Below are 20855 nucleotides of genomic sequence, written 5' to 3'. Positions count from 1 at the left end.
TGATGTCAGGCTAACTGGCCTATAAATTCCTCTCTTCTGCCTCTCTCCCTTCTTAGAGTGGAGTGACATTGCAAATTTCCAGTCCTCCAGAACCATCTTAGAATCTAGTGATTCTTGAAAGATCATTACAAATGCCTCCACTATCTCTTTCAGAACCCTGAGGTGTAGTTCAGCTGGTCCATGTGATTTATCTATCTTCAGGCCTTTCATCTTCCCAAGCATCTTCTCCTGAGTAATAACAAAAACATCCATTTCTGCTCCCTGACACACTCAAATTTCTGGCATACTGCTAGTGTCTTCCATAGCGAAAACTGACACAAAATATTTATCAAGTTTCTCCACCATTTCTTTGTTTTCCATCATTACCTCTCCAGTATCAATTTCCAGCAGTCCGATATCCACGCTCCTCTTTATATATTTGAAAAATCTTTTGATGTCCTCTTTTATATTATTGGCACGCTTCCCTTTGTATTTCATTTTTTTCCCTCTCCTTATATTTTTTTTCCTGCTGCCACCTGCTGATTTTTAAAAGATTCCCAATCCACTAACTTCCCAAAAATTTTGCTATATTGTAATGCCCTCTCCTTTGGTTTTATGCTGTCTTTGACTTCCCTTGTCAGCCACGGTTGCCTCATCCTCCCTTGAGAATACTTCTTCCTCTTTGGGATGTATCTTATCCTACACCTTCCAAATTGCCCCCAGAAATTGCAGCCGTTTTGTTCTGCCATTATCCCTGCTAGTGTCCCCTTACAATCAATTGTGGCCAGCTTCTCTCTCGTGTCTCTGTAATTCCCTTTACTCCTCTGCAATACTGATACATCTGATTTTCCCCCTCAAGCTGCAGGGTGAATTCTATTTATTATGATCACTGCGACCTAAGGGTCCTTTACCTTAAGCTCCCTAATCAAATTTAGTTCATTACACAACATCCAATCCAGAATTACATTTCCCCTAGTAGGCTGAACTAAAAGCTGCTCTAAAAAGCCATCTCATAGGCATTCTACAAATTCCCTCTTTTGGGATCCAGCACCAACCTGATTTTCCCAATCTACCTGCATATTGAAATACCCTATGACTATCATAATATTGCCCTTTTTTCATGCCTTTTCTGTTTCCTGTTGAAGTTTGTACCCCACATCCCGGCTGCTGTTCAGAGACCCGTATAAGACTCCCGTTGGGGTTTTTTTTACCCTTGCATTTTCTTAACTCTACCCACAAGGATTCTACATCTTCCAGTCCTGTGTCTCCTCTTTCTAAGGATTTGATTTCATTTTTTTTACCAGCGGAGCAACACCAGCTCCTCCGCATAATTGCCGGTCCTTTCGATACAAGGTGTATCCTTGGATGTTAGGCTACTGTTAACAAGTAACTTTTATCGTTTCAACTAAAAAGCATGTAGGTTCATAAAGTATCTCCCTGTGTGCATCCTACTAGAATTCTCTGACATTCCATGAACAGTCAATAAAGAGAAAAGGTATTGGATCTCCATCCCATTGGCTCAAGGTCACCTGACCTACCTGGGTCACCTTCTTACTGGTCATTGTACTGGGCTTCAACCAACATTGTTTCATGGTTCAGTTTGATAATTGTGTTTTTACACTCAGATTGGTCCAAATCAGTTAAATGAGGCAACCCAGACAGAGTCTAACGAGATTAGATTGCTTCTATGGTAGGTCTGGCATTTTACATAACAAGTAGCTACTCCTCTGAGAATGGTCTCAGATTTATTGCTCTGATTAGATTGTTCCAGAGTCAAGAATCAACTCAGAGCCCATGCCCTTTGCATAACAAATAACTGCTTGTTTGAGAATGGTCTCAGGTTTAGCAGATCTTTACCTGAAGCTTCCTTTGTCCACATTCAGCTGCTCTGATTAGACTTCACACACCTTTTTATTCGTATGTCTTCCCCCTTCCTTTCCAGTTCTGAAGAAGGGTCTCGGGCCGAAATGTCGACTGTTTATTTATTTCCATAGATGCTGCTTGATGTGCTAGGTTCCTCCGGCATTTTGTGTGTTTTGCTTCCCATTCAGAGCTGATCTTATCCATGACAGTAGTAGGGCTATATTAGCACTTAGGTCTTGCGGTTACCAAGTTACTGAGTAGGTTTATGCTTCTACTATTCATTTATGCTAAGAAAATATCTAATTGGCATCATGTTCTCTTTGTCAATGCGTGGTTATAGAGAATATCATGTTGTTGGCCCACAAGTGAATAGGCACACAAGTGTTGTTTGCTGTTTCCATTAAGGGATGGGAACGAAGATAGAGCTGAATTTCAGTCCATCAGCAAAACATTAAGAGAACGTTTGGACTTCTGGAAATAGAATTTATGATAAAATTTTTATTTCTATTCTTGGTCAAGCATTTGGGTATTTATAAATGTGATTTGGTGAAATATTTGCTAAAATATTACTTTCTCTTCAATATAGGTATAATATAATGTTCTTTGTATCGGGTGGTGGAAAATTCAATTATCAGGGCACAAAACGCTGGCTGGAGGATAACCTAGATCATACAGGTAAAGTGTAAGGCTGTACGTTTGTGAATTGTGCGGGGTGTCAATGTTCTCCAGAAAAGCTGCAAATCCCGCTGAAAATGGAGTTTGTGTTTCAGAGGTGAAATTACAATCCTTCTCATACTAGTTATCCACACTTAAATCTAACAAATACTACAAACAGTTTGCAATCAACACTATTGCTGCTTATAACATGGGTTGTTTTGGCCATAAACTGATGTTCAACATTATAGACCTTGGGGCATTCAGCTGCTGTAAAGAAACTATATAACTACAAAGTGTTGTTGAGTTTCTTGTGGTTAGTTGTGATCTCATATCAAACTGAGAATTGCTTGGATTGAATTTTTTTAAATTGAGCTGTCAGTACCTTCCTGCATTGGTAAGGATGTGGGAGGTTTGCATACTGTAATCAACAAATTCCATTGCTTATAACAGAACCCTGTTAATTCTGCTAGTGATGCAGGCTGTCATTTAAATAATGCAAATAGTTGTGCCTTTTATGATGTGGACTTGCAATAAAGCCCCATATTTAAAAAAAGAAAATTCCTTGAGAAACTTTTCAGATGTACTGAGAAAGTGGGGTTCAATCCTCATGGGGAGTTTGAGGTAGGCAGCGTGGGTGTCTTGAAGAAGTTTTAAAAAAAACTCGAATAAGATGTAAAATGGGGTTAGATGAAAAATGATTACATAAACCCACTGAACTGACTTCATTACTTACATCCTTCATACACACAAGGAGTAAAAATCTTTATGTTATGTCTCTGTCCAAATGTGCAATGTGCAATTTATAGTAATTTATAATAAATAGTACGTACGACAGGATAGTCAGTATAACATAGAAATACATTTGTGTCAGCATGAGATAAGCAGTCTGGTGGCCTGGTGGAAGAAACTGTCTGTTGGTCCTGGCTTTTGTGCTGCGGTACCGTTTCCTGGATGGTAGCAGCTGGAACGGTTTGTGGTTGGGGTGATTTGGGTCCCCAATGATCCTTTGGGCCCTTTTTACATACCTGTCTTTGTAAATGTCCTGAATAGTTGGGAAGTTCACATCTACAGATGCACTGGGCTGTCCACACCACTCTCTGCAGAGTCTTGCGATTGAGGAAGGTACTGTTCCCACGCCAGGCAGTGATGCAGCCAGTTAGGATGCTCTCAGTTGTGCCCCCTGTAGAAAGTTCTTAGGATTTGGGGGCCCACACCAAACTTCTTCAGCCATCTGAGGTGATAGAGGTGCTGTTGTGCCTTTTTCACCATACATCCAGTATGTACAGACCACGTGACCACATGAGATCCTCGGTGATGTTTATGCCGAGGAACTTAAAGCTGTTCACCTTCTCAACCCCAGATCCATAGATGTGAATAGGACCTAGTCTGTTTCCATTCCTCCTGTAATCCACAACCAGCTCCTTTGTTTTTGCGATATTGAGGGAGAGTTTGTTTTCTTGACACCACCGTGTCAGGGTGATGACTTCCTCTCTGTAGGCTGCCTCATTATTTGATATTAGACCAATCAGTGTAGTGTTGTCAGTAAATTTAATTAGCAGATTGGACTTGTGGGTGGCGACACAATCATGGGTGTACAGAGAGTAAAGGAGGGAGCTTAGTACACAGCCCTGAGGGGCACCTGTGTTGAGGGGCAGAGGTGAGGGAGCCCACTCTTACCATCTGCCAGTGATCTGACAGGCAGTCTAGGATCCAGCTACACAAGGCAAGGTGAAGGCTGAGGTCTCTGAGCTTAATGAGCCTGGAGCGAATTATAGTGTTGAATGCTGAACTGTAATCCAAGAACAGCATTCTCACATAAGCTCCAGATATGTAAGGACGTTGTGTAGACCTGTGGCTATTGCGTGATCTGTCGATCAATTGTGTTGGTAGGCGAATTGTAGGGGGTCCAGTGTGGGTGATAGCAAGCTGCAAATGTAGTCCTTGACCAGCCTCTCAAAGCATTTGCTTATTATTGAGGTGAGTGCGACAGGACACCAGTCGTTCAGACATATTACCTTAGTCTTTTTAGGTACAGGAACAATGGTGGATGTTTTGAAGCAGGAGGACACTCTACACTGGGAGAGGGAGAGATTAAAAATGTCTGTAAGCACACCTGGGGACCTAACCCAATGTTTTCTGCATTGTACAATTATGTGATACCAGGTACCAGTTAAAATGACTTGGATTTGCCTTTTGGGAGACGATAAAGGTGTTTACCGGTATTTAAATTTGGCTGTAAACTTGTGATTGGGCACCATGTTTTCCAGATTCGAGCCTTCTTCAGGATAATGTTGCTTTTGTCTTGTGCCTTGATACATTGGGTGGCAGCGATGATAGCCTCTATCTCCATGTTTCAAAGCCACCTAAAGAAGCCACGCCCCAACATGCATTCTTGAAGGAGCTAGAAACAGTAAGTACATATTACCTCATTGTCAAGGTTCCCAGAGAATTTGAAGTTCTAACAAATTGTAACACGTAGCAGAAGATCAAATTAAAAATGCTGGAAACACTTGACAGATCTATCGAAAGAAAGTGGAGCTAACATTTCAGATTGAACATTCTTTGCTAGAACTGGAAAAGTGATAAAGTGAGTTGATTATAGGTTAGAGAGAGATGGGTGGGACAAAGAGAGTATCTGATCGGCTGCCAGAATTGTCATGGTGATGCACTATTTATAATGCCATCTAGTTGATAGATTAATGAAAAAGTTAGCAAGAGTGAAAACAGAGGAACATAGAAGTAGCCAAATGTAGGTCAAAACTGTTTCAGATATCAAACCCAAAAAGAAAATATTTAAAATGCCCAGCAGATTTAAGTATTATCTGTAGACAGAGGAAACCTGGGATAATGTTACAAAGGGATAACTTTGTAGAAAAACTGGCCAGTTCTGAAACAACAAAGACAGTTAACTGAAATAGTTTAATTTGATATTGAGTCACAAAGGCTGCAGTGAACCAGAAAGTAGGTGAGGTGCTGTTAATCATGCTTGTGTTGGAATTTGTTGAAACAGTTCAGAAGACCTTAAAAGGATGGATCAGAGTGAGAATAGGATGAAGAATTAAAATGAAAGGGGTCTAGAAGTTCAGGGTCTTACTAGTGGTCTGTACAAAGGAATTCTGCAAAGCAGTTGTCCAAATTACATTTTGTATCTGCAGTGAGGAGACCACATCAGATATAATGCAGTGTTCTGAAAAAAGTCCAAGTGAATTGCTGGGTCACAAGTTGCAGCATTTTCTCTTTTAACTCATCCTTCACACCATCCTGGAATCCTGGAATCTAATACACCTTTCGGGTGAAGCAACAATTAATTGCCCATAATTAAAAGGAAAAAAAAATCTGCACCTATTAAAACTCAGACTGAGGAGCACTGCTGTGTGGCATGTACCAAATGAATCAATCTCTATATCTTTGGGTTACAGAACCCTAAATTAATGTTCTTGATTACCATTTATTAGTTCTTCACCTCCACCTAACCACAAGATATTGTGATTCTAAGTTGGGTTGGTGTGTATGGAGCATGTGGGTTAACATGGAAGTTGGAGCTAGCCCTTGTGTGTCCAGGAAAGAGATTTGGTTGCATAGTTAAGTATCTGAACTATAAGCCTAATTACTTGTTGAAAATATGAACCATTTTGAATCTTAAAATGCAGGTGACCTCCAACAGGTTTCCAGAAGTCAAGTTCTCTATGATCCATAAAAAAATCAACTTGGCAGAGGACATGTTGGCCTGGGAGCATGAGCGATTTGGGATTCGCCGATTACCAGCATTCACAGTATCCCGCCTAGAAAGCCATAGAAACAGCTTGCGAACCAGTATTATGGACATGAGGTGAGATTCATAACTGCTGCTTTGGTTATTTTGCTTGGTGTGTTTTATTAGAATGTTTAAGGGTCCATTGTATGTTTCCAAAACAACCAGAAACACAACAAAGTCCTAACTATTTGCGCTTGTTGGCTGTAAAGTAATAGGTAGATTAATTTTTCCACTCCCAGCTTCTTACAACAACTTGCTATTATTTGAAAAAATTAAATTAGCCAAGTTGTCGAAGAAGTTTTACAAGAGCATCCTCGTGCTGAACTTGTCCCAAGCCACTTCAATAGATCTCAATATTACTTCGACTTCCAGTTTATTCCTCATCAATCAATATTATCTCAAATCCCATAAAATTCAAGCCAGCAAATAAATGGGGCAGAAGCAAATTGCTGTGGATGCTGGAAATCTGAAGTAAAAATAATTAAGAAGCAAAGGTCAACCAGTCGTATATATGTATATCTAGTGTGACTAAGACTTTTGCATAGTACTGTATTTGTCAACATGGAACAGAGAGCAAGCTTGTAAATCTGGCAGGAGCAAAGGATTATTTAACTATTTATGGTTTTATTACTATTTATTATTTATGGTGCAACTGTAACAAAAACCAATTTCCCCCGGGATCAATGAAGTATGACTATGATGTTGGAAATGGCAAGGGTGGAGCATTGGACATGTGGCAGAGGAGTGCCAGGAACGGGGGGATAGCGTAGGTGCAGGCACACACCCAGCCCTGAGATACTGGGCAAGTTCATTTGATTCCGAACAATTGGTTTATTGATTATTACAGAATATCTCTCTGGTGCTTCCTGCGTCCTGCCCTCTCCCTTCCCCTTTTCCCAACCTTGATTCCTCTCTCCCTGCCCCCTTCCCATTCTCAGTCCACAATAGAGACCCATATCAGAATCAGGTTTATCATCATTCACTTAAGTCATGAAACCTGTTCTTTTTCCTGCAGCAGTACAGTGCAATACATAAAATTACCACACAACAATTCAAAAGTCTTCAGCACCCTAGCTATATATATGTGCACGTAAGGCTTTTGCACATCACTGTAATGTGAATCAATGCCCACATGGAATGTTGAGTTTTCAGTCCTTCCCTCCCCCACTCCACACCACCAGGTCTTAGTGATACAACAGTATTAATTCCCTGCATTGATTGAAGCTTTAAGTTAATCTATCATAAGTATCCATTTAAAAGGTACTTGGGCAGGTACAGAAAATTAAGGGTCAAATGCAGGCAAATGGGACCAGCTTAGATGGGAATTGTGGTTGGCTTGGACCAATTAGACCAGCGATCACCAACCACCAGGCCGCAAAGCATGTGCTACCGGGCCGTGAGGAAACGATATGAGTCAGCTGCACCTTTCCTCATTCCCTCTCACGCACTGTTGAACTTGAACATAGGGTTGCCAACTGTCCCATATTAGCCAGGACATCCCGTATATTGGGCTAAATTGGTTTGTCCCATATGGGACTGCCCTTGTCCCGTATTTCCCCCGCTAAGGTATGAAACCTTTCGTGCTGAAATGGCATGAAGCAAAGAAGTAATTACCATTAATTTATATGGGAAAAATTTTTGAGCGTTCCTAGACCCTAAAAATAACATACCAAATCATACCAAATAACACATAAAACCGAAAATAACACTAACATATAGTAAAAGCAGGAATGATATGATAAGTACACAGCCTTAATGTATGTATAGTATAGTTGGGAAGATGAAGGCAAAACCAATTTGTGGGGAAAAAATCGGCACGTACGCGCATGCACAATTCACACATGCGCACACAGGTACCCGCACAAGGCTTCATGGGGTAAAGTGTCCCGGGATTTGACTGCTACTTTTGTCCCTTATTTGGGAGTGAGAAAGTTGGCAACCCTAACTGTAAGAGACATGTTGAGGTGAGTTTAACCCTACTTGAACACCCCCTCCCCGCCCCCCGGTTGGCCGGTCCGCAAGAATATTGTCAATATTAAACTGGTCCGCGGTGCAAAAAAGGTTGGGGACCCCTGAATTGGACCAAAGAGCCTATTTCCATGTTGTATGACTCTTTAACTTGTTAGACTCCTTGCATTAAAGTTGATGTAACTTAGCTTGCAATTCCCTTGTTGTGCATTTGCTTGCTGACAACTGAGCTTAAAATTGTTTCACTTCTAGGTGATTCTACTTCTCCATCCAAGCATTTGCTCTAAGCCTCACACCCTGCCAACTTAGATTGAAGCTATACAAACATGAGGAAATCTGCAGATGCTAGAATTTCAAGCAACACATATAAAAGTTGCTGGTGAACGCAGCAGGCTAGGCAGCATCTCTAGGAAGAGGTACAGTCGACATTTCGGGCCGAGACCCTTCGTCAGGATTAACTGAAAGATTACTGTCATACCAAATAACACAAAACTGAAAATAACACTAACATATAGTAAAAGCAGGAATGATATGATAAATATACAGCCTAGTAGAAATAATGTATGTATAGTATAGTTGGGAAGATACGGCAAAACCAATTTGTAGGAAAAAAATCGGCACGTAAGCACATGCGCACACAGGTACCCGCGCAAGACTTCATGGTCATTAAACCAAAAATTACTAGCTCTTCTTTCAGTTAGTCCTAACGAAGGTTCTTGGCCTGAAAAATGTCCACTGTACCTCTTCCTAGAGATGCTGCCTGGCCTGCTGCGTTCACCAGCAACTTTTATGTGTGTTGCTTAAAGCTATACAATACTGCTTGTAAACCACTCTGCAAAAATATTGCAACATTCCAGTTAAGGTGTAACCCATCTCTCGTGTACAGATTTCGTCTTTCCCAGAAATGGTCCCAGTGATCCAGTAACCAAAAGCCTATCCTATTGCACCATCCCTTCATCCATACATTCACTTCACCTATCCTATTCCTGTTCTCATGAGTTCCTCGCACTGGAGGCAATCCAGGAATTCCAATCTTTAAACTCTTTAAAGAAAATCAGAATTAGCGTTATTATCCTTGACGTATGTCATGAAATTAGTTTTGTGGCTGCAGTGCATGACATCAAAAATTATTTTAAATTACAAAAAGAAATAAATTAATTAGTGCAAAGAGGAATTATAAGATGGTGTTCATGGATTGTTCAGAAATCTGATGACAGAAGGGAAGGAACTGTTCCTAAAATGATTACTTAGCTTCCTGAACTCTTGTTGTAAGATATCATCCCTTCCCCTACCTTTATCATTAGTACTAACATGCAGCACCTTATTCCTTCAGAAAGGCCTGCAGTTGCTCCAAACATCCCTGACCCTGGCACCAGAGTGGCCACAGAAGCAACCATCTCTCCTGCGTATCACAGAATCCCCTGTTCCAGTTCTTTCCCTGCCTTTCTGTGCAGCAGTCACTCTGTGGCCACACCACGTTTGGCCATCAAGTTAATATAATTTTAATTTCTCTGCAATTTGTCAAATTGTGCTTGAATTTTGTTTTAATTTAAAGTGACCCTGCTTCTCTGGTTGTCCGAGTAAATTAGGGGAATGCTGTGCAGTGTGACTCGCTGATTAGTCAAATAGCAAACTTGCAAGGGAGCAGGGAAAGGTCATAGAGGGTTAATCACTGTCAAATTGTTTGAATATCCAACTGAATGTGCAAATTTCCCATTCTAAACTAATGGAACTTCCTTTTTGGAATTGGTTGCTGGTTTAATAAGGAAATCCAAGCAAAATCCTGGAGACCCTGCTAACCAAAAGCTTGTATAATTGTTTGAAAGCAATCGGTTCATAGTTTCCTTAAATAAGGAAACCTGTTCTTATCTAGAAAGGATGCCCTTTCCTGTCTATTATGGCATTGTTGCACTGGGGGAGAAGCCGGAGAGGAGAGTGGGATATAAAACTGAAACTTATAAGATTGCAATGGGGGAAAGAAATGAAAACAAATTACTGAGTGGAAGTGAATGATTCAAATCATACCTTGTATGAACAAAATAGTCAATTTATGTGCATCTTTGTGGACTTTTGCTCCCAAATGTTAAGTGTGGTACTGGAGGGAGGGAAAAATGAAAAATTCGAGGAAGATTATTGAAACATATCTTAAATGAATTTGAGACGGATGAAAGAGAGGACTAGAGAAAAGGTATTAGAACACAGTGCTGACCTATCCAAAAATAAATAGGGATTTGCCCCTCAAATGCTGGCAGCAGGCATTCTCTCTGTGTCTTGTAACGAATGTAAAGTGTTCTTTGTCCTCTCGAATTTAGGTCACAAATCAATATTCAGAAGCTGTGTCGCAATACCAAAGTAATTGCTGAGGCACTGGCACGAGTAATTTACAACTTAACAGAGAAGGTACAGGTGTTTTAATTTCTTTAATTTTTATTTTTTGCAATTAATTGCAGAAAAATGTATTTCTTTTAATGAAATGACATGACATACTCCTTGGTTGGGAGGTTTTGTTTTTCCATTGGGTTATGCACCCATTCATGGATGCTTGAAATAAAAGGTGTCCTTTGATATGAAGCTCCCCTATATTCTGCAGTGATGTACTAGTATACAACTTCCTACCTATAATTTTACCCCAATGTGTATCCTACTTCAGTCGAACATCAGGGAAATGCATTCCCCTAAAGGGAAAAGAGGTGTCAGAAATGCTTTGCTGCTACTCTAGGTTTCCTTCCAAACCCTCTTATAAAGCTACTTACTGGACCTCCTACCCACCCCACCCCCTTCTTTCTTCTTTGTTCCTTTTAATAATGCTTTCATCTTTTGATTATTATCTGTTTCACCTCCCTTGGATGAAGGTCTGTGATTTAAATTAGTCAAATTGCTGCTGTTGCTTCTGTCTCTCCACTTAATGGCTTGATGCATGTGTTCAGAATCAGAATAATTTCCAGGCTCATCTCTGGGATGTTTCTGAAAACTCCAAAGAGCATGTAAACATGGAGATGGTATGGGCACAAGTGGAAGCGTTTTTAATGAAAAGGAGGCAAAATTCAACCAGTACCTATCCATTTGAAAGTTATTCCGATGCTGTTCTGTAAGAAGTCTCTACATCCTCCCCATAGAATTCTGGGGCTTTCCCCGGGTGCTTGGGCTCCCTCCCACAGTCCAAAGACATAAGGGTAGGTTAATTGGTCGTTGTAAATTGTCCTGTGATGAAGTTAAGGTTACTCAGGGTTGTGGTGTTGCTGGGGGAATATGACTCAAAGGGCTGGAAGAGCTTACTGTGCACTTTATCACTAAATAAATAAATAATTGGGAAAAGCATGAAGTGCTCTAACTGAATTTTACCCTGTCTTTTCCTTTGGGAGGCAATGGAGGCATTGGATAGATTTTTGGATGTTTGAGGAATCGATGTAGATGAGGATAAAGTGAGAAACTGTTAATTTTAAAAATCAGCCATTGAACGGTGAAGCAGGATCAAGGGTCCAGAAAGCCTGTTCCTGCACCTATTAACTGCTTTCTTAAATGCATTCACTCTGAAGTGCAAAGAACTTGTACTGGTTTTCAGCCCCAGATACACTTCGCAGCTTGAGTGATTAAGCCACTGAAGACACAAGTTGAATGAGGAGATAATCATTAGTGAAGAGTGCAGGCTTGTGTAGTTCCAGAGGTGTCTTGTTTTCCTAATTAATTTGTACAGAGCTTTCTGTTTGTTTCCATTTTGTAGGGTGCCCCAGAGGACCTGCAAATCTTCACAGAACAAATGGTAAGCAGAAAGCATTTCTGTAACATTCACATTTCTCTCTCTTCAGAAAAAAAATCCCAGTTACTGCTTCTCACTGTTGAATTGCTTGGTAGCTACAATGAGTCTATACCAAGGGAATAGAAATAATGTTCTATATTAATGTGCAAGAAGAGAATGAGGTTGGTGTTGATGTCCCAAACCATTAGTGTCAGCTTTTGTGAAAAGTAACCAACCATAGATATTATTTGAAACTTTCTCCCATTGTCTTTGAGCTTTTACTGAGTCATAGGGCACACAAACAGCCCCCTGATCCTGTGATGACCATCGAGCATCCATCTACGCTAACCCAACTTTTATTTTTCCCAAATCCGCATCTGTTCGAATTCTGCCCCACCCCCTGTAGATCCTATCACTTGCCTGCACTCTAGGGGCATTTTAACAGTAGCCATTTAATCTGCCAATCTGTGTGCATTGGGGATGTGGGTAGAAACTGGAGTACCTAGGCAACCTGGAGAATATGCAGGCTCCTGGATTGAACCTGGCACTCTGGTGCCAAGGCAGCTGCTCTCTAAACTCTCTCACTGAACAGCCCTAAATTATTTTTTAATCCATCAGGGCTTTTTATTTATCCTAAGATATAATGCTTTATACTTCTCACTATTAAATTTTATTTGCCACTAATTTGACCATGGTTTGTTATGTAATGGTATCGACACTGAAGGATATAACCTAGATCAATTTGATAACCTTGGTCAATGGGATTAAAGCCTGGCTGCCTCTAGATTCAATGGAGCCCACTACACTTGCTGGATTCATGTAAAGTCAGGCATAAAAAGTGATCTGGTTCAGAATGGCTGTGGTCAGGTTTGAACTAGCTACCCAAGCAGCCTCCTTGAAAGGGGATCATTTTTAGGAGCAGTCTCAAAGAAGAAAGAGTGGAAACATTTCTGAAACCCTCTGTCTCTACCAGAGCTCTGAGCTGGAGAAACCAAAACAGTAAATGACATTGCTGAAGTTAGTCATTTCAGAGCAGTCAAATGCCAAAACTAGAGAAGCATGAGGAATGATTGTAGCGCTGGAAGGGATTTTGGAAGGAAAGGTGGCAAGGCCAGAACTGAGTCTGAAAAGAGTGATCATTTTAAAATGGAGGCTTTGTCTGAACAGTGCAGGACAAGAGTAAAGTGTGAATATTGTTTTGTCAGAGTTAGAATTAGCTCATCTTTAGAAGTTAAAATGAAGGGATTGAGTTGAATCTGTTTTCCAACTCTTTTCCTGATGTTTGCGAGCCTTGACCTGTTTAAAAATATTACTCCTAACAAGCAGTAGTTCACAATTCAAATTCTAGCATGCTCAACAACTTAAAACCAAACACAAAAAAGAAAGGACATGCTCCAAAAGTTCCTGCAACTCATTGTTTTTTTTTCCCTAACTCAGCAACTACAAGAGGACCAGCTATCATCAGTACTTGACTGGCTAACAGCACAGCCCAGAGCAGCACAGCTCATCGATAAGGATAGCACCCTGATCTCCACATTGGAGTATTACATGAATCGATACTTGAAGGATGTCAAGCGTCATTATGTGAAGGCAGACAAAAGGTACTCTCTAGTTTTTATTAAGTTACCATATCAGTAGGACAGGTTCCAAGTAGTCGAGATGTTGAGCACCTCTGCACCATCCACCACAAGCAGGACTTCCCAGTGGCCAAACATTTTGATTCTGATTCCCATTCCCATTCCAACATGTTGGTCCATGGCCTCATTTTGTGCCAAGATGAGGCCACCTTGAGGGTGGAGGGACAACACCTCATATTCTGCCTGGGTAGCCTCCAACCTGATGGCATAAATATCGATTTCTCCTTCCAGCAAGCAATTAGCCGCCCCCCCCATTCCTTCCCCCACTCTGACTTTTTACCACTTCTCACCTGCCTATTACTTCCTCCAGTCCCCTCCTTTTTCCTTTCTTCTATGGTCCACTCTCCTCTCCTATCAGATTCCTTCTTCTCCAGCCCTTGACCTTTCCCACCCACCTGTCTTCACCTAGCACCTTTCAGCTAGCCTCCTTTCCCTCCCCCCGCCCCCACACCTCTTTATTATGGCATCTTTCCCCCTTTCCTTCTCAGCCTGAAACATCGACCATCTGTTCATTACCATAGCTGCTGCCTGCTAGGTTCCTCCAACATTTTGTGTGTGTGTGTGTTTGGATTTGTCCTCCACAATCCTTGACCCAAGTGTATCACCAAGGTTGGCACAATAGTACTTTGCTAAGTGACCACACTTTTATTGATGCACCAAGGCCTTAACTGCCAGATGAAGTTTTTTTTACTCTCAGTTGTGGATGAATTTTAAACTTCTCTTGCATAACCCCTGTTGCTCTGGGACTGAGCAGTTTATTATGCCAGTATGAAGGACAGTTCTCCAGTATTGCTACCTGGCTCTAAGGTTAACAACAATCTGATTAAGGACAACAGTTTGCCTTTTTAAAGGGCATTGGATAATCAGATGACTGTTTGCAACAATTCACTAGCTTTGTTTCTGATGAGCATTACTTATGCAATTTCAGGTATATTTCATTTGCAGTTTAGATTCTCAAGCAGTTGTGAAATTTGAACTACCACTTCTGAATCATTACACAGGAACATGAGAGAATAGAGTAGGTTGCCTCAAACTCTTCAAAGTTGTCCCACCAGTCAATATGATCATAGAATGGCTAATCTATGCTGGGCTCAACAAACCTTCTGTGCCTGTTCCCCATAACCCTCAACTCCTCGATCTTTCAAAGATTTATCTGTCTCCACCTTAACAGACAATGTGACATGACAGTTTTAAGGTGGCACTGGTGAAACACAGCGACACCTTACTGGCAGCATACAAAACTACGAATTACTCTTAATCATAGTTTTTCTGAACAGGGATCACTGCAATCAATAGCCTATGACTTTCCTTTTGGAGCTGAGCTTTTGAACCGCCTGCATGACCTGGCATTTTTGCGGTGTGAACTGAGGTTTTGAAGGTGCAGGGCGATTGCAGTATGACATGTGGGTCGAATTGAGGCAGTGGTGCCCAGGCACAAAAGCAACGAACAAGCCGATGTTTGGCCATTGCTGGAGTGGACTTGATACCAATTCGAAGCAGCAGATCGGAGACAAGGCAGAGTCAAGGCAGCAGGTCCCGGGCCCAGTAGCGAAGAATGAGCTGATGTTTGGCCAATTTAAGCGCTGGGCCAGATCAGAAAGGTCAGGGTATCCGGGCTGGAAGCGAGTGACAGGATGGTATCTGCGCTGAACTGAGACCGTAGCCTGCAATAACGGGTTCCTGGACCTGCTTCAGTGATGATTGGCGTTGTAGCTGTGAACTCACTTTCGTGAACTGAATGTTATTTGCTTACTTTTTATTGTTTGCACAATGTGTTCTTTTTTTTGGTACATTGGGTGTTTGACAATCTTTTTATAATGGATTCTATTGAGTTTCTTTGTTTTGTGGTCACCGATAAGGAGACAAATCTCAGTTGTATAATGTATACATAATTTAATAATAAATGTACTATGAATTATGTCTAATAATCTGGACTCTACCCTCTGAAGAGCATAATTCCCAGATTCATTTTTTCTTGCTGAGAAGAAATTTCTATTCATCTCACTTTTATATGACTGGTCCCATCCCCTTGTTTGTGACTCTTGCATTGCTCTTAGGATCTTGTATGTTTGAATAAAATCTCTCATTCTTAACTCCCAAGAAATACCGACCCGAATGGTTTAGCTTATCTTGACAGGACAGCTCTTTCATCACAGGAATTAGCATGTGAATTTCCTTTGGACTTGTCACTAGTCCAGGTTACTAAAGTCTGGACCATCTACAAAATGTACTACTGATTCTCACTTTGGCAGTGCTTCCCAGCCTTGTGATCCCTATCACTGGGAAGGGGAAAGACTTCAGATGAGATTCACACACAAAATGCTGGAGGATCTCAGTATCTATGGAGGGGAATAAACAGTTGCCGTTTCAGGAGGAGACTCTTCCTCAGGACATATGAGAATGCTAGCACTTGCGGACTCCTCTCTAATTCACGCACCATTGTAACTTAGAAATGTATCTCATTGCTTCACTGGTGCAGGATCTACAGTAAATCTTGGAATTGGCTACCCAGCAGCACAGTGCATTTATCTTCACCAAAAGGATTATAAATATTCAAGAAAATGATTCACTGTCAGTTTCTCAAAGCCTATTAAGAATGAGTAATAAATATTAGTTTTTGCAAAAAACTGCCCAGATTCTAAAAACATGGATATATTTTTTTCATTGATGCAGTAAAGTAGTCATGTGCTCCCTCAACATGAGTGTTAAAGATTTCTCGGCACTACTAAAGCTGTTAGAAACATAGAAAACCTACAACACAATACAGGCCCTTTGGCCCACAATGCTGTGCCAAACGTACTTACTTTAGAAATTACCTAGGGTTACCCATAACTCTCTATTTTTCTAAGCTCTATGTCTCTTAAAAGACCTTGTTGTTCTGTGTCCTGGATGCTGTTGATTAAGATGGTTGAAAGAAGTTGCCACATAAATTGAGCTACTTTCTTTAAAAGATGCCTTCAAGCAAATGGGGTAACCATGGCAGCAGACTGAATTTACTTACACCTACCTCCATCTCAAAATTAAATTGTTCCACAAAATTCAGCTAAATACAGGTAACAGTATATGTAGATGGTTTGGATCAATCCTAATGGGTCTAAAAATCTGTGTGTGTTTTTTTTTTCCTTTTGAAGCTGGATGTTAACTTATAAGTCAGCCAAGTTTTTTTAAAGTTCAGTTGGAATGGTTGATTAAATTATTTTATGTTGATTTGCAGAGATCCAGAATTTCTCTTCTATGATCAACTGAAGCAAACCATGAACGCATACAGGTACAGAATACAGTCCAGAAGAGACCGTTTCTACTTTGGTCCAGTGCATGACCATACTGAAAACATGGTACCCAGGTTTAGAAACTCCCATCATAGCAAGTTGGGATGACTAGTGGAAAGAAGTGGGCTTGTGTGTTTGGGTTGGAAAAGTCTGTATGAATTATCAGTGCTGATTATTAAGTCAGAACTAATAATTATTGCTAAAGGCATCTGTGTGGATATCACGTGAATACTAAATCAGGTTCAGCTATGACGTCATCCACAGTTGAATAGGTTTCCAAAACTAGAAATTGGTGAGTTACTGGAAGATGGGAAATGTCATTATCTTGGGAGTGTGCCACCAGCTGCCCGATTAGAGGAACATGGCATATTGTGACACATCCACAAAAAAACAGACTATTTACCAATAGTACTTGATTGATGGTCACAGATGCCAGTGATTGTTTTCATATTTTCTGATCTTACATTCTTTCTCTCCCAGTACCATTTCCTTGTGTAGTTTTTATTTTGCAGTATAATCAAGACAAAATTGGACATTCAAACTAGGGTAACAATGCCAAAATCCCTGTAATAATTTCAAGGAAAGGATAAATATGGTGATCAATAGAATGGCTTCAGTACACACCTGTTAAGCATAGGGCAATGAACAGGTTGTAGGATTTTAAATATTTATTAAATACAGCCAGACATTTAACCAGTTACAACAGGTGTATGGTTTTCGCTATAGATAAAATATACAGACGCCTCCACATATTGTCCTATAAAGAAGGTATATATGGTTATTAAGTTCCCTAATTTCTCAAACCTCTATTTACCCCTGGGTTCCAGTTCCCTCATTCTTACTGGTATAACCACAGATTATGTACTTTTCACTTTGTTTTAATTTTTGTGGCACACCCTTTGCATTGATAGTTTGCTGTCTTTCTCAAGTTATGTCATCTTACTTCATACTAGTCTTTGCATTTATAAAGCATCAGACTGCTACATTTTCTATGAAGATGACTAGTCACCTTCATGACTGATCTTTCATTTGTTTTGTCCTCAAAGCTCTCCCCCAATCCTGCCCTCCTCTAGCCACAGTTTCAGTTATTTTATTACATTGAAGGGTCCATATAAGATCCTTACTCTGAATACTGTCCTGGTGGTTGTTGTACCGCACTTCAAACACTGATAATGAGCACCAGAAAACAATTTTGTCTCCTTTTATCTTAGATTTTCCTTGTATACTACCACTATTTTTTTTTCTTTTACAGGGTTAAACCTGCCATTTTTGATCTGCTGTTGGCGTTATGTATAGCAGCATATCTTGGACTTACCTATTTAGTTGCTCAGGTAAGAAATATCTGCAAGTAGACAATAAATGGGGGGGTATAGTGTTCAGCTTCAGTGAGGTGAAGCTGTCCAGCATAAGAACAGGGTAGGAAAAGTATTGCTAATTATTGATATATTTATCCACATAATTATAAGATTGCTATGCACCTCTCAAAAATCAAGAAAGTGGGAATCCATCAAGGGCTGAATTTGGTTTAATTCAGATGTTCCCACTGACTGGAGATATCACTCATGGTTAATGTCAGATACGTACTTCTTTTGCAGAATTTTGGCTTCATTTACAATATGGTTCGAAGAATCACTCTGAAGCAGAAGCAGCATTAACGACGTTACCCTGTGTTAGCACCTTCACGCAGTGGTTGGATTCTTCCAGTGCAACATCGTTCTGTTGATGTGGCTGGGTCTGACCTACAGCACTGAGCCAAAACTCTGATTATGCAGCATCAGCAACTTAAGTGTTGGAAGATGTTCCATAAATAACAGCACTGTTACTGTTTGATGTACCACAAAATTCTCTTCTATGTTAATCCAGATACAATCCACATTAAGCACTACCCAAACAGGGCCACTTGCCCTCTGATATAATACATAGATTTAAAGGTTTCCTGTAGAATGAAAGCAGTCATGGCTTGAATGCATGAAGGTATGTTTGGTTGTAATCTGTTCAGCTGCCACTTTTAAAGCTCCCAAGTAAATTGAATTGTGAGCACAAAGCTATACAACGTTGGTACACTTGTTAATTTAAAAAAACTTGTGTAGAAGTTTGTACTGCACAAGTTCTGTACAGAGAAGTCTCTACAGAACTTTCAGAGAGACAACTTCTGTACAAGTGGAGAGATGCTTGTACAGAAGTTGTCTCATGATATGGAACTTTTTTTCATCTTGAACTGTATAAATTTGCATTGCCATGTGCACTTGGATGAAGAACTTTGAGTGCCATGGAATTCCATAATAGATAAATCCACACTCTTGTTAATTTTTGTTTTCTAAGTTTATGGTGTGAGCCTATTTGAGGAAGTGTTCTTACAGAATATGCGAGACCAAAAGCTTGCAATGGGAAAAAGTAGTGGTGGAAGAAGTCTGATTACTGAAGTTGTTTGGGTTTAAAGAGAGACAGTTTGCCTTTTCTCTGTGTGCAATCCTTGCATGCAAATTACACTCTTTGCACTGGAGGGTACATTATAGCTTACTGCTGTGTACAAAAGTGGAAACTATTCTATATTGGGTAAAGCTGACCCTAACCTAAATGTGCCTGGTATAGGCGGCTGCCCAAAGGGAAGAGTGCTCCATTTCCCAGCATTTCCAGGTCTCATCTTTTTTATGAGCACACCAAAACACTCAGGATTTAATCTTTTGGCATTATTTTTTCTTCTAACTTCTTGATAAAGATCATTGAAATTAGTTAATTTCAATAATAAATTTGTTTAAAAGCCCTTCTATGCTCAGATTGCAACCGCTTGGGGCGCAATATAAAGTTTTATTCTTCAGTGAATTACAAGTGACTGTGCAAAGCTGTTCAAAGGTTTAAAATGGTCCAGGTGCATTGGTAACACAACATGTCTGAATAGTTGAGAATCAGGTGGAAAATCTAGCTGACTTCTACAGCCTCACCCACGACATATAATAGCCACATTACCCAAAATCTTGTGGATATTAGAAATTCAAGTTAACTCAATGGGACAGGTGTCGTATGGGCAGAATGAAGTCGTTAGCATTAGCTACACATGTTAGTTCTGCACTGACCAGGTTTTGAATCTGAATCTGCATTCATCTGCCAGGCCATTGACAGCTAGGTCAATTGACATGCCTGAGATCATGTCCTGACCCCCCTCATACAGACCCAGTTTCTGTGAAGTGATATGGAATAATAAATGTGCTATTAAGAACAAAACCTCTAAAGTATCCACCTACCTTTTTTTAACCTGTAAGAAATGGCAGCTTTTAACCCAAGTGTCCAGTATATTACTTCATTCTCAGTTGTATATTGCAGTCAGTGCAAAGCATATTTTGTAGGAACTTGATGGGCCTTTTCTTTCCATATGAATTGCTGCATCTTCTAAACTGTTATTTATGTCTGCATTGGTTATTTGTTGAAAATTATTGGCATTGATGTTTTTTTCTAATTTGTAATGAAAAGAATTATGGGATAACAGTGGAGTTGTATTGAACACCGACATTCATCATGACTTCTATACATAGAAGGGAAACAATAAATTGATGGGAAAATGGACTCAGCATTTGATGTGTGATCATTTTTATTGAATTCTGTTTTTTTCCGCTCCAGTTCTACCACCTGTCTTTGTCATCTACAGTCAGTAAGGATGTCTGTGCCCATTGAATTCTCTGACATCCCTACGTTCTCTCTAAACCTCTCACTCACCTCTTCCATTCCAGCCCACTCATTGCTAACTTGTCTTGAATAAACCTTACTATCCCCCTTCATGCAGTAATGCACAAGCTATCTTATGTGTTTATATCTAATGTGTTTTTTTAATTATTGTGATATTTTTTGTTTTTCTTTACACTTGTTTAATGGATATGACATTAAACAATCTTGAATATTACGACCTTCATAAGATATAGGAGCAGAATTAGGCCATTCCATCATGGCTGATCCAATTTTCCTCTCACCCCCAGTCTCTTGCCTTCTCACAATAAGAT

The 20855-nt window shown here is 40.2% G+C and overlaps 1 protein-coding gene across 2 annotated transcripts in view; it reads left to right on the top strand.

The window, feature by feature from the left end:
* Positions 1–20423, top strand: part of ncln (nicalin) — a 51548-nt gene extending 31125 nt beyond the window's left edge. For both annotated transcript variants that reach the window (XM_063032212.1, XM_063032211.1), the window contains exons 7-15: positions 2429–2517; positions 4767–4909; positions 6150–6328; positions 10534–10621; positions 11943–11981; positions 13395–13558; positions 16809–16862; positions 18116–18194; positions 18459–20423. In XM_063032212.1, coding sequence (XP_062888282.1) covers positions 2429–2517; positions 4767–4909; positions 6150–6328; positions 10534–10621; positions 11943–11981; positions 13395–13558; positions 16809–16862; positions 18116–18194; positions 18459–18518 — 895 coding nt within the window. In that variant the 3' untranslated portion in view covers positions 18519–20423. The remainder of the gene's footprint in view (positions 1–2428; positions 2518–4766; positions 4910–6149; positions 6329–10533; positions 10622–11942; positions 11982–13394; positions 13559–16808; positions 16863–18115; positions 18195–18458) is intronic.
* The last annotated feature ends 432 nt before the right edge of the window (positions 20424–20855 follow it).

This window comes from Mobula hypostoma, chromosome 24, assembly GCF_963921235.1.
Source record: "Mobula hypostoma chromosome 24, sMobHyp1.1, whole genome shotgun sequence".
Lineage (NCBI taxonomy): Eukaryota > Metazoa > Chordata > Chondrichthyes > Myliobatiformes > Myliobatidae > Mobula > Mobula hypostoma.
Note: the sequence above shows the minus strand (reverse complement) of the source record. Positions and strands in the feature narration are given on the sequence as shown.